Here is a 12,190-nt window from a genome sequence, read left to right on the forward strand (position 1 = left end):
ACACACACACACACACACACACACACACACACACACACACACACACAGAGAGAGCATAGCCACACACACAGGTGCACACACATGACACTTCAGACCCAATTCCCCTGAGTGGATGCAGCCTTCGTCCTCTCCTGTTTCTGGCACAGTGCCTACTCTTGAACCAGCAGTCAGTCACCTCAGCTGTCTCTCGATCTTATATTCAGTTAGTAAACTAGACCCCTCTGCTCTGTGGCTCTCTATTCTCTCCCTCCATTGCTATCGGCCTAGAACATTTGTATTCTATTCCAGCCTAATGCTGTGAGGCAGAGGGCATGGCAGAGTAGTCTGGGGAATAGTATACACACTCTTCAGGTTACCATGGCCACTAGCTTTCATTCCTGTGGCCCAGCTTGACACTGCCAACAATGTCATCACCGAGTAATGATCTGAAATTCGTCAGGAGAGACTCAAGTTTTAATGAGTTGTGAAATATTAGCTTTTAGATTATTTCTCCACATCTTTACCTGATGCCCATGGTTTCTCCCCCAAGGTAGGAAGCAAAGAAAAGGGATTTGCTTCCCCTTTCTTGAATGAATAGCAAAACACCTACTTCATCTTCATTCTTGGATATATATTTTTAATTTTGGAACTCTCCCCTATCCACCACCACTGCCTGTCTCTCCTGCCTTAGTTCTCTCTGCTCATGGTCACCAACAGCCAACCCCCCAAGGCATCCAGCTTGTCTTTCATTAGCAAGATCCACACAGAATCCTCCAAAGAGCTCAAAGGAATGACTCACCAGCTTATCCAGGAATGTCACCATCTCCTAAAATAAAAAAGGGGGGGCACATAGATATGGCATTAGACAGGTAAGGTGGACAGAAACTTAGCCTCACACATGCCACAGACTCTCAGGGCAAGCCTCAGGGAAACTCCATTAAAACAAAAAAATAGGAGGTCAGTGGGGTAAGTTCTGTGATGAGAGCCCTACCCCTGCCCTGAACCACAGTGCTCCCCCTGTCTCCTGAGACCTTCGAAGTCTCTGATAGGAACCCTGGGTTCTGGCCTGGGGAACCACACATGAACAACTTTACTTCATATTCTGCCATCAATTCTGGGAGCCTGCAGACCCCAAGAAATGGTAACAGCATGGGCCACACACCCTGCTAAAGTACAAGAAAGTTCCTTTGTAGCTGCTCTTTTGCTGCTTTGTGGGTTCTTCTTTCTCCTACCCTTCTCCACCCCTTTCTCCCACCCTTTCTATCCCCTAACACTAGATAAAAGAGAAAAAAAAGGAGAGAGAGGAAAGAAAAGAGATCCCTGAACAAAGTCAGGGATCAGAAGGGGGTGATGTTACTGTTAGACTACTTCCTGCTGACTAGGGGCATCAAGTTCCTGGGGACAAGTTTGACTTTCACCACCATCTAATTTCTTCTTGCTGTTTCTGCTTTGCGTATGACGACTTAACAAATTATGACCAACAACCAACAACTAACCAACAACCCCCCCTCCCCCCACCTCTTGGGGCCCTAGTATTTCTATACCCTCTGAAAAGTCCCCAGAATTCCAAACATCACACCATCGCAGAAACTATCTGCAGCTGGCAAAATCGTGTCTTGGCTAGAGCATGAGGCAACACGTGCACATGTTTCCATTTTAATCCATTTTCCATTTTAATTATATATATATACATAAATATATAAAATATATATATATATTACAGAAGTCAAAGTTCTCAAATTCTCACTATACACCTTTCCACATTCTAGTTCATCACGGAAGTTAGAGTGAGTTCAGTGTCTTCTTCAGACTCCACAAGCTCAGAATCATATTTGGATCCTAAGACCCTTGTAAAACATACAGCCCCAGCCGTTCACTGCAGCTTACACCTGAGAGTGTGACCTGCAAAGGTTAAACCCTTACACCAAAAACCACACACAGCGGAGGGGCCAGCTGGGTGTAGACACACCCCCAAATACTACAGAACTTTAAAAGCTATTATCACTACCCGGCACTTTAAATTTGGAATCCCAAGGCTATAAACATACAGAGGGCTTTTGGGTAGAGTAAAGGCTCCCATCCTAACATAAAAACCACAGAGGCATCTTGCAGGACTCTCACAGAAGCCAAAAGATGGCAGCCACCTAGGCGTTCGTCAGCAGAAAATTAGGGACACCTACACAAAGGAATACTCGTCAGACACAACAGGGTGAAATCAGCTTATCTGTGGCAGCACGGGGAGCGCGATGCTGAAATGAAATAAGCTGAGAGAAAGAGAGAAGTTTCAAGAGACCTCCTGTACGGAAAAGTGACTATAAATTAGTGATGATGGATTCGCGCAGGATGTCAGGTAACTGTCCTGTGCTGCCACCATAAAATGATGACTATGTGAGGAGACACATCTGTCAGTTACCTAGACGTGACCGTTCCACAATGGCTATTAAACATCTTGTTATGTTGACGGAACACATTACCTTTCAATTAAAGATTTAAAAAAAAAAAAAAAAACAACAACAAATGAAAGGAGGGCCCAGCTTTACAAAAGCTAAGAGCTATTTGATGAACTGCCACACAAATTTAGGAGTTGAGGGAGATGGCTTTCCGAGATACCTAGAAAACTACGGTGAGAACGCTTTATAGGCACCTGAAGACAAGCAGTGATAAGAGCCTTCACTGCATTTTCTCCCACCCTGTACTTGAAACCAATTTCAGCTTTTAAAACGCAACTTTACATTGAAGTTATCGTGTTGGTTTTTAAAAAGAGTGCTCTAAACATAAGTCACACGCCTTATAATTAGCCCGTTTAAAGTCCACGCTTGAGTGGGTTTGGCATAATCAGAGCTGTGACACTGTTGAAACCATCCGGCATCTGCCCTGAAGGGAAGCTCTGTACCCAGCAGGCTTCCCTTTCCGTTCCCGTTCCCTTGTGTCTTGGCGGCCGTTAATCTAAGCTCCCTCTGGAATGCCTGTTTTCAGCATTTCATGTAAGGGAGTTCCAGGTATGTGGCTTGTGTGTGGCTTCTGCTTAATTTTGTAGCTTCCGGATTCACTCTTTCGGGGACACACTCCACTTCTTCACTACCCTTCCAGGGCACAAATTATGGCGTAGTACCCTCCCACCCATCAACTGGTGGTGTTTGGGCTGTTTCCACTTGCAGCTACTAGGCATGGGGCTTCTTTGAACATCACCAGTTTTTCATCATCAGTTCTCTTGGGCTAGTTCCTGGTAGTGGATGTACTATTGATACCTCAAAGACAGGAGGAGAGGGATTTCTCTCTTCATCTCCTTTGTTCTGGCCCTGGGACCCCCTGCAGGTGTGAGGGGTTTTGTTTTTGTTTTTTTTTTTTGTTTTTTTTTTTTTTTTTTTTTTTTTTGGAGGAACCCAGAACACCCATCCTGAGAACAGATTCTGACCGAAATAAGTGGGAGGCCGGGTGAGTGGATGGTGATCGGGTGGGAGAAGCACCTCCAGTGACTTCCTGGGAGATCTGAACAAGACAGGGAATAGGAGAGTCACAGCTGGGAAACTGAGGCAGGAGAACAGCTCTGCCTGGAAGCTGGGCATTGAAGCCACAGTTTACACCCAACGCTGGTGGCTGGTGGTGCTCAGGGCAGGGAGGGAAGAGTGGAGGACGGAAGACTTCGACTCTGGATCTACCCCTTGTCACCCAGGAGCAGCAACCTTAGGCTGTAACACACTATGCTCCGCAAGGGCTGGTTGCCACTTACAACTCTCACCTCCTTGTTCGGTGAGAATCAACACCCAAATGCTGGGCCCTGTGCTCTCTCAGGGTTTAAATGGACACCCACGTTTCTGGCTTATGTCGAGGAGAAATTCAGGACGGAAACGACACGGCAGATGTCACAGGAGAGGTTTCTTACCTTGCACAACACTTCCATGGCATATTCTTCTACTTCTGAAATTAGAAATGAATGACTGAGTGGATAAAAAAAAATAAGTAAATAAATGCCAGGCCACAAAAACAGAAAGGAGGATCAATGGAACCGCATAGAAGACCCAGAAATAAACCCATACACCTATGAATACTTGATTTTTGACAAAGAAGCCAAAACCATTCAATGGAAAAAAGACATCATCTTCAACAAATGGTGCTGGTCCAACTGGATGTCCACATGCAGAAAAATGAAAATAGATCTATATTTATCACCCTGCACAAAACTAAAGTCCAAGTGGATCAAAGACCTCAACATAAAACCAGATACTCTAAATCTGTTAGAAGAAAAAGTGGGGAACAGCCTAGAACTCATTGGCACAGGAGACAACTTCCTGAACAGAACACCAACAGCACAGGCTCTAAGAGCAACAATCAATAAATGGGACCTCATGAAACTGAAAAGCTTCTGTAAAGCAAAGGACACTGTCATCAAAACAAAACGCCTGCCTACAGATTGGGAAAGAATCGTCACTAACCCTTTATCTGACAGAGGACTAATATCGAGTATATACAAAGAACTAAAGAAGCTGAAAAGCAGCAAACCAAGTAATCCAATTAAAAAATGGGGAACAGAGCTAAACAGAGAATTCTCGACAGAGGAATATCGAATGGCAGAGAAACACTTAAAAAAATGCTCATCCTCATTAGCCATCAGGGAAATGCAAATCAAAACGACCCTGAGATATCACCTTACACACATCAGAATGGCCAAGATGAAAAATTCAAGGAACAACACATGCTGGAGAGGTTGTGGAGAAAGGGGAACCCTCCTCCACTGCTGGTGGGAATGTAAACTGGTACAACCACTCTAGAAATCTATCTGGCGCTTTCTAAGACAATTAGGAATAGTGCTTCCTCAAGACCCAGCTATACCACTGCTAGGTATATACCCAAAGTTTGCTCAAGTACACAAAAGGGATATTTGCTCAACCATGTTTATAGCAGCATTATTTGTAATAGCCAGAACCTGGAAACAACCCAGATGTCCATCAATGGAGGAATGGGTACAGAAATTGTGGTATTTTTACACAATGGAATACTACTCAGCAATCAAAAAGGAGGAAATCATGAAATTTGCAGGCAAATGGTGGGAGCTAGAAAAGATCATCCTGAGTGAAATATCCCAGAAGGAGAAAGACAAACACGGTATATACTCACTTATATAGACCTATAAGATATGATAAACATAATGAAATCTATACACCTAAAAAAGATAATCAAGAGAGCGGACATGGGGTAAGATTATCAATCCTCGTTTAGAAAGACAGATGGGATGCACATTGAACATATGACAGGAGTCTACTGAGTGTATTTGAAAGACTCTAACTAGCAGTGTTTTCAAAGCAAAGACTCATGACCAAACCTTTGGCAGAGTTCAGGGAATCATAAGAAAGAAGGGGAGTTAGTCTGATGAGGAAAGGATAGGAGCTCCACAAGGACCAATATCTGGGCACAGGGTCTTTTCTGAGACTGACATGCAACCAAGGACCATGTATGAATGTAACCTAGAACCTCTGCTCAGATGTAGCCTGTGGTAGCTCACTAACCAATTGGCTTCCCATAGTGAGGGGAACAAGGACTATTTCTAACAGGAACTCAATGACTGGCTCTTTGGCCTCTCCACCCCCCAAGGGAGGAGCAGTCCTGTTAGGCCACAGAGGAGAGCTTTGCAACCAGTCCTGAAGATACCTGATAAAACAGGATCAGATGAATGGGGAGGAGGTCCCCCCTATCAGTGGACTTGGCAAGGGGCACGGTGGAGATGAGGGAGGGAAGCAGGGACTGGGAGGGAATGAGGGATCGGGACACGGCTGGGATACAGAGTTAATAAAATGTAACTGATAAGAAAAAAATAAAATTAAAAAAAAAATGCCAGGCATGTTGGTACACACCTTCAATCCCCAGCATCTAGGAGGCAGAGACAGGCAGATCTCTGTAAGTTCAAGACTATCCCGGTCTACATAAGGAGACCCTCACACAGAGAGAGGGAAAAGGGGGGAAAGAAAGAGGAAGAGAGATGTGCAGAGAAAGAGAATGTGATTTTAACTTTATAAATAAGAAGTCCCCTTTATTAAAAAAAAAAAAAAACCTTTCACTATGTTGATTCTGTTTACTTTTTAAGTCTATTTTCAGTTGGGTTTTGAATATAAGATAAAAGTCCGTTTTGATTCTGTTTGGGCTTGTTTTTTGTTTTTGTTTCTGTCACGTATTGAAGAGCCAGCTCCTCCTTGTGGTATGTTCCTGGGACTTGTCAAAGGCCAGTTAACTCTGTGTGTGTTTTACTTCTGAGCTCTCTCGTCTGCTCCACTTTTCATACTGCTATCATAGTCTTCATACTGGAACCGTACCACTTAACTACTGTGAACCTGGAACAACGTTTGAAATCACAACATTTAATTTCAAATCCCTACAGCTTTGTGCTTTTTCTCAAAACGCATCCAACTTTTTGTGGATACGTGTTGTGCTTCATGAGTTATAGAATTTCTCTATTTCTGTCTAAAAATATGCCATCGAGCACTCTGGAGGGAGGGCAAGGAAGCAAATTTGAAGCCAAGATGAAGAGTAAACCCTCAGGGGGAAAAGAAACTTGCAGTTTTGATAAGGGCTACATGAGACCTGAAGAAGATTGCTTTGGGGAGTAAGTGATTTTTTTTTTTTTTTAAACCAAATAGTCATTCCAGTGAGCACAAAAAAAAAAAAAAAAAAAAAAAAGTGTAAAAAAAAATAACCAAACGACAACAACAAAAACAAATGGTGAAAATATAAGAAAAGTAACAAAATCATTCAGTAACAGTTCTAATCCTTCACTTTCCATCAGTTCTATTAAGAATGTTGCTCCATCACTATATCACGTTTCCCAGCAGACTGTCCTTAGGTAAATACAAAACAAGTGTTCTCTAACTGAAACTGGAAATCTGACTTCCCTGGGCTCTGGAGATGAAAGCTTCCCTTTAGTCATAGCTCAGTTTCGTGTCATTCAGAAGGCAGGAGGCACTGAGCAGACACTGCCACAGTTAGGGAACAACCTACCACACCCTCCAGCATGACATGTCAAGGAGGTCCTGTGAATGGACAAAGCCCCAGTCTGGGTCAACAGGTTTCAGACACGAGCCAGATGTGACAGCTGTGATCATTGTGTAAGGGAGTGGGAAGCAGTTTAGAGAGCCCAGCTGTCAACAGTATCACTGCCCTTTGGAGGAGCTGTGTTAATGCCTGGCTGTATCACGCTCCTGCTTCCACACCTGGGCACTGGGGAGCCATTGGACTAAAAACTCACTAGAACCTGAGACAAATGAAGAGCTCTTCCTATCTGGAAAATGCTCATAAACATGCAAATGGCCTCAGGATTGAGAGGCTATTTAATGCTTACTCTTGGGTCTGTAGCCACAGGGCTTAGATCTGACCTACAATTGTTGCAGAATCCAGCAGTTCTAAAGGCAGGCAGGCACAGGTGTGTGTGTGTGTGTGTGTGTGTGTGTGTGCGTGCGCGCCCATATTTAGAGCAGTGTTAATCAAAGTAGCCAAAAGATGGGGGCCACTGAATGGTTTTTGGTGAAGGAATGTTGTAGTGGTTTGAACACTGAAAACATTCATCCTGAAAGAGAAGAGACGCTGCAATCCAACAAAGATAAACACAGAGGCAAGATACTAGGTGAGATCAGCTAGTCATAAAAGGTTAGCTATTGTATGAGCCTACTGGCATGAGGCAGCAAGAGCAGCCACCTTCACAGAGAGAATGCAGACTAGGTGTGGCCAAGGGCACAGGGCAGGGAAAGCTAAGGAGTTAAATTCAGTCTTTCAGCTACATATATAAAAACCTCTCTAGAAACAGATCCTATAGGATGTATCCAACATTCTGCACCCTTGATGACCAGCAGATGACCTTCTGGTACAAGCCAGTGGCCCTCCTGCGTCACTCAGAGTGTACAAAGGAGGAGCAACCCAGGCCCACAGATACGAGACACTATGGGTGGGAAAGGATCAGGGCTTCATCAGATGTCCTCAAGCTGTACAGGGCAAGCTCAAGGGGGCTGGAGAGAAAGAAGCCATACAGGACACCTACAGGTCCGCCAACTCACCGGGAGGAGAAGATGACTTTCCATAGCCTTTCATGTCTAAAGCTATAACCCGAAATCCCGCCTGGGCCAGAGCAGGGATCTGAAAACAAAACAGTCAAGGGCATGGCAGTATGTCTCCCCAGTCCCTAGCCATGCTCCTTTTTGCATCCCGTCCTCCCATTGTCTTGTAAATGGCTCCACCTAGAGTACCACATGGCACTCGTTAGTCTCATTCCCATGGAGCTAGAAGGGGTCCATCTCATAAGTCTGCCATGGACAGTGGTGGGGGTTGTACCATGCATCAAAACACACTCAACAGAACATCTTGTTTGACAAAGCCTTTGTGTATCTCTGTGCTCATTACTATGATTTCCCAGCAAGACTTGCAGAATGCCCTCAAGGACCTCCTTCTAATTTGTGCAGGTGTCTTCAGGATCAGTACAGCCCCAAAGTACTTCCTACGCCCAGGACTTGTGGTCACAGTTTGGAGGTGATTTGTCCATAAGGTCTTAGGCTGGTTCTCACCATCTAAATGTCCCCCCTCTTGTCACCCTTGTTTTGGGGAGCACTTTCATCAGTTTCCCTTACCTGGTACCTCCAAGAAAACCAGCTCTCAGGAAACCCATGGCAGAGGCATATGGCAGGGCCAGAGCCCATCTCCACAAAATGCAGGTGGATCCCCGGCTGTGGAAGAGAGAGGGGTGCGACAGTGTTCTTGGTGCCAGTGAGGGCAGAACTGGGTTGCCCGATGGCATTCCATAGCCATTGCAGGGGATAACCAGACCTTGTCTGACCCAGCCACCTCGGCTCAAGACCCAAAGGCTAGGTAACAATGGTTGGAAACTGCCAGTAGCCAGCGTGGGTAACACCCCAGGCAGTTTTCATTACGATGTGAAAAGATTATACAGTTGGGAGCAAACAGAATGAAAACGATTTAGCTTCCTCTCCAAAGTGACTTGGTACTGGGAACGTGTCATGATTTTCAACTCGGAGCTGATTTTGTAGAAAATAAATGGTGATGTGTAGAATTGTATGCCTGTTTTATGAAAAAAACTGTTTACTTTGTGTGTGTGTCTGTGTGATGTATTTGAGGGTATATGTGCATGTATGTATTAGTGACAGCCAGAGGTCAACTTTGGGTATCAGTCTGTGCTGAGCTGAATGAGAATAACCCTATGGGTTAAACATAGGCCCATGTGTTTGACTAATTGGTCTCCAGCAGGTGGAACTGCTTGGGAAGGATTAGGAGGTGTGGCCTTATTGGATGGGTCTGTGCTCTTCTAGGTGTGCTTTCTCCATCTCCTGCTTGGGGATCAAGATGTGATCTCTCACTCGCTGTTCCAGCCACTGGCTGCCATGCCTTTGCCCAACTATCATAAACTCTAATCCTCTGAAATCGTAAGCCATATTAAAACTCTTTATTCTATAAGTTGCCTTGGCCATGGCATTTTATCACAGCAACAGAAAAGTAATTAAGACACATCCCCTAAGAGCTGTCAATTTAATTAATTAGTTATTACTTATTAATTAGTTAATAGAACTTCTCGCTGGCCTGGAACTCACAAAGTAAGCCATTCTTGCTGGTCAGTGAGCCCCAGAGATCTATTTGTTTCTGCCTCCCAACTGTGACTGCAAACACACACCACCATACCTAGCTTTATTTTTCACATGGAGTGCAGGCCCTCATGCTCACACAGTGGGTGCTTTACTGGCCGAGCTGTCTCCACTCCTCAGCTGTTTGCCATTTAAATATGATTGTTTGTATAGACCTTCTGGGTGGCTCTATTGGCAAGACAACCCACTAAGTTCTCTAATATCTGCATTATCCCATCTCCCTAGCATATGCTGGCATTTCTAGACATGCCTAATCCTGCTAACAGTTGATGTAGTCACATGACTGAGTCCTAGCCCATCACAAGAAATGTATGCTCCACCAAGGGACCCAGTCACTCACCATGCTTTGTTCCCTTTGGTTTTCCTGTCTTTACCTTTGTGCACTGACAACTCAATGGCCCTTGTTATTTCACATATCATTCTATGTCCTGTGGTCAGAGAGAACTTGGCTGACTTACCTTCACTGTCACATAGCCATGGCTGACGTCATTTGGATTGCAGGGGATTGGCAGAGCTGCCTCAGGGAACTGAAAGCATGATAGGTACAGTGAAAGACAAATGTGAGACCCCAGGCATGATCTTTGCCACCCCATCTCAGTGAGTCCTCATGAATCACGCCCCTCTAGTTCGGGCACGGCTGGACTCCATCAGCTGTCTCGGTCCAATGAAGTCCTTCGACTGAGTTCTGGCCAATGGAATGCAGACAGGAGTTCATAGGCTGCTGGTCAAGCCAAAAAAAAGAGACCCAAAACCAAAAGATCCCACACATGACTCTCTACAGTCGCTAATCTCCCATCTTTCAGCTGGAAGTAAGAACTTTCCGAGTTCTTACCATAGACTTCCACAAGCTGCACGCTTTCAACCACAGACAGCTAGTTCCTCAGTCTGGGAGGACAAAAGTCTGAGAGGAAGGTGTTGGCAGAGCCAGTTTCTCCTGAGACCCTGCTCTATGTTTATAGATCGCCATTTCCCTCTGTGTCCTTATGTGTCCCTCTGTGTGCCTATGGCGTAGTTTCTACTTCCTACATGGAGACCAGTCACATTAGGCTGTGGTTCCCCCTTCCCGTCTCCTGTGTCCTTAATCACCTATTCCAAGGCCCTGTAGTCAATCTGGTCATTGCCATTTTAGTATGTGAGTTTCAGAGAGCCCAGCCCTTAACAGCCTATATCTTGGCTCTTGTCCTTGCCCTTGTCTGAGGCTTCTCCTGACTTGTCGTTGGAAAACATCTAGGTGAGGAGGAAAGTTCCGGAACACTCTCTTCTTTACCTTACTGGCGTCAGTTCCCCAAGTATCAATATCAGAGGCTGTGCTGCTGAACACACACAGGTCTCCTAACGCCTGAGTCTTGACTGTGCAGGCTACCTATTCTTCACTGCTACATCTGCCATCTCTAGTTCAGATGGGGCCACCTAAGAAAGCTGCCCTTCGTGACTCTGCTGCCTACCCTCCAAAATGGGGGCACAGGTTCTGGAATTTATTCCCCCTTTAAAGACAGAAGAGGCTTCCCAGATCAGAAAGTGGGTCCCACCCAGGTCATGCCACAACACGGAGGAACCTTCAGGACATCATACCAAGGAGAACAAACAGTGTGTAATTCCACTCATATGAGGCAAGAGGTCAGATTCGCAGAGACAGAAAGTAGAGTGTAGGTTGGGGGACAGTGTGAGTCATTATTTAATGGGGACAAGGTTTTGGCTTTTTTTTTTTTAATGGAAGACCCTGGAGGAGGATGGAGTTGACTCCAAAGTGTTCTAAACATACCTAATACCACAGAACTGCTCAGTTGATGATGACCAAGATGGTAAGCTTTCTGTTAAGTGTATCTTACTACAACTTTAAAGTACTAGAGACGAGGACATGATAGTGATCCTCCCCTGCAGCTTCCTGTGGTGCACAGTACGCTGGGAAATTGTCAGATACTGTTTGAGCTCACTGAGACGCTGGCTCTGGAAGCGGGGTTGCCCCACCCCCATTTCAGACACAAGCATGTTTGTCTCTAAGTGTCCTCCAAGGCGCCTCATCTGGGGTTGGGCTGTGTTCCTGATTCTGTGACATGGAGGGCAAAGAAGGGCAAAACAGCCCAAAAGCAAAAGCCCCACATCCTTCAACAGTGAGAAGGTGAACCGCTTCCAACACAGGGTTACTATTGTGAACGCCATGATGTAACAGCGCCTGCTGTGGGAGGCTCAGCCAGGGAGAGGAAGCTCAGCCGAGAACTCCAGCCCACGTCCTCATCTTCCCCAGCTGCTCTCTGCTGGGTGATTATGAGCACCTGATTTGATGGTGTCACCTTCCTGCCATTTGTTCTTTCACTGGGAAGCCTCACCACAAGGGACACTCTGTACACCAGAAGATTTCTTTCTGCCGGAAGTTTTGAGCACCCAATTTGGTGATGTTTTAAAATCTATGTATCTACTTATGTATCTATGTATCTATCTACTATCTATCTATCTATCTATCTATCTATCTATCTATCTATCTATCTATCTATCTATCTAATCTATCCATCTAATCTATTTCTATCTATCTATCTATCTATCTATCTATCTATCTATCTATCTATCTATCTATCTATCTATCT

The 12,190-nt window shown here is 45.0% G+C and overlaps 1 protein-coding gene across 1 annotated transcript in view; it reads right to left on the reverse strand.

Moving 5' to 3' along the window:
• Positions 1 to 12,190, reverse strand: part of Ephx2 (epoxide hydrolase 2) — a 41,752-nt gene that overhangs the window by 17,181 nt on the left and 12,381 nt on the right. Inside the window, exons 6-10 of the mRNA XM_055609995.1 lie at positions 10,067 to 10,135; positions 8,583 to 8,678; positions 8,016 to 8,094; positions 3,863 to 3,897; positions 779 to 805 (exon numbers count right to left, since the gene is read on the reverse strand). Of these exons, the coding sequence (XP_055465970.1) occupies positions 779 to 805; positions 3,863 to 3,897; positions 8,016 to 8,094; positions 8,583 to 8,678; positions 10,067 to 10,135 (306 nt within the window). The remainder of the gene's footprint in view (positions 1 to 778; positions 806 to 3,862; positions 3,898 to 8,015; positions 8,095 to 8,582; positions 8,679 to 10,066; positions 10,136 to 12,190) is intronic.

This window comes from Psammomys obesus, unplaced genomic scaffold (genome assembly GCF_907164565.1).
Source record: "Psammomys obesus unplaced genomic scaffold, mPsaObe1.curated_primary_1811, whole genome shotgun sequence".
Taxonomy (NCBI): Eukaryota; Metazoa; Chordata; class Mammalia; order Rodentia; family Muridae; genus Psammomys; species Psammomys obesus.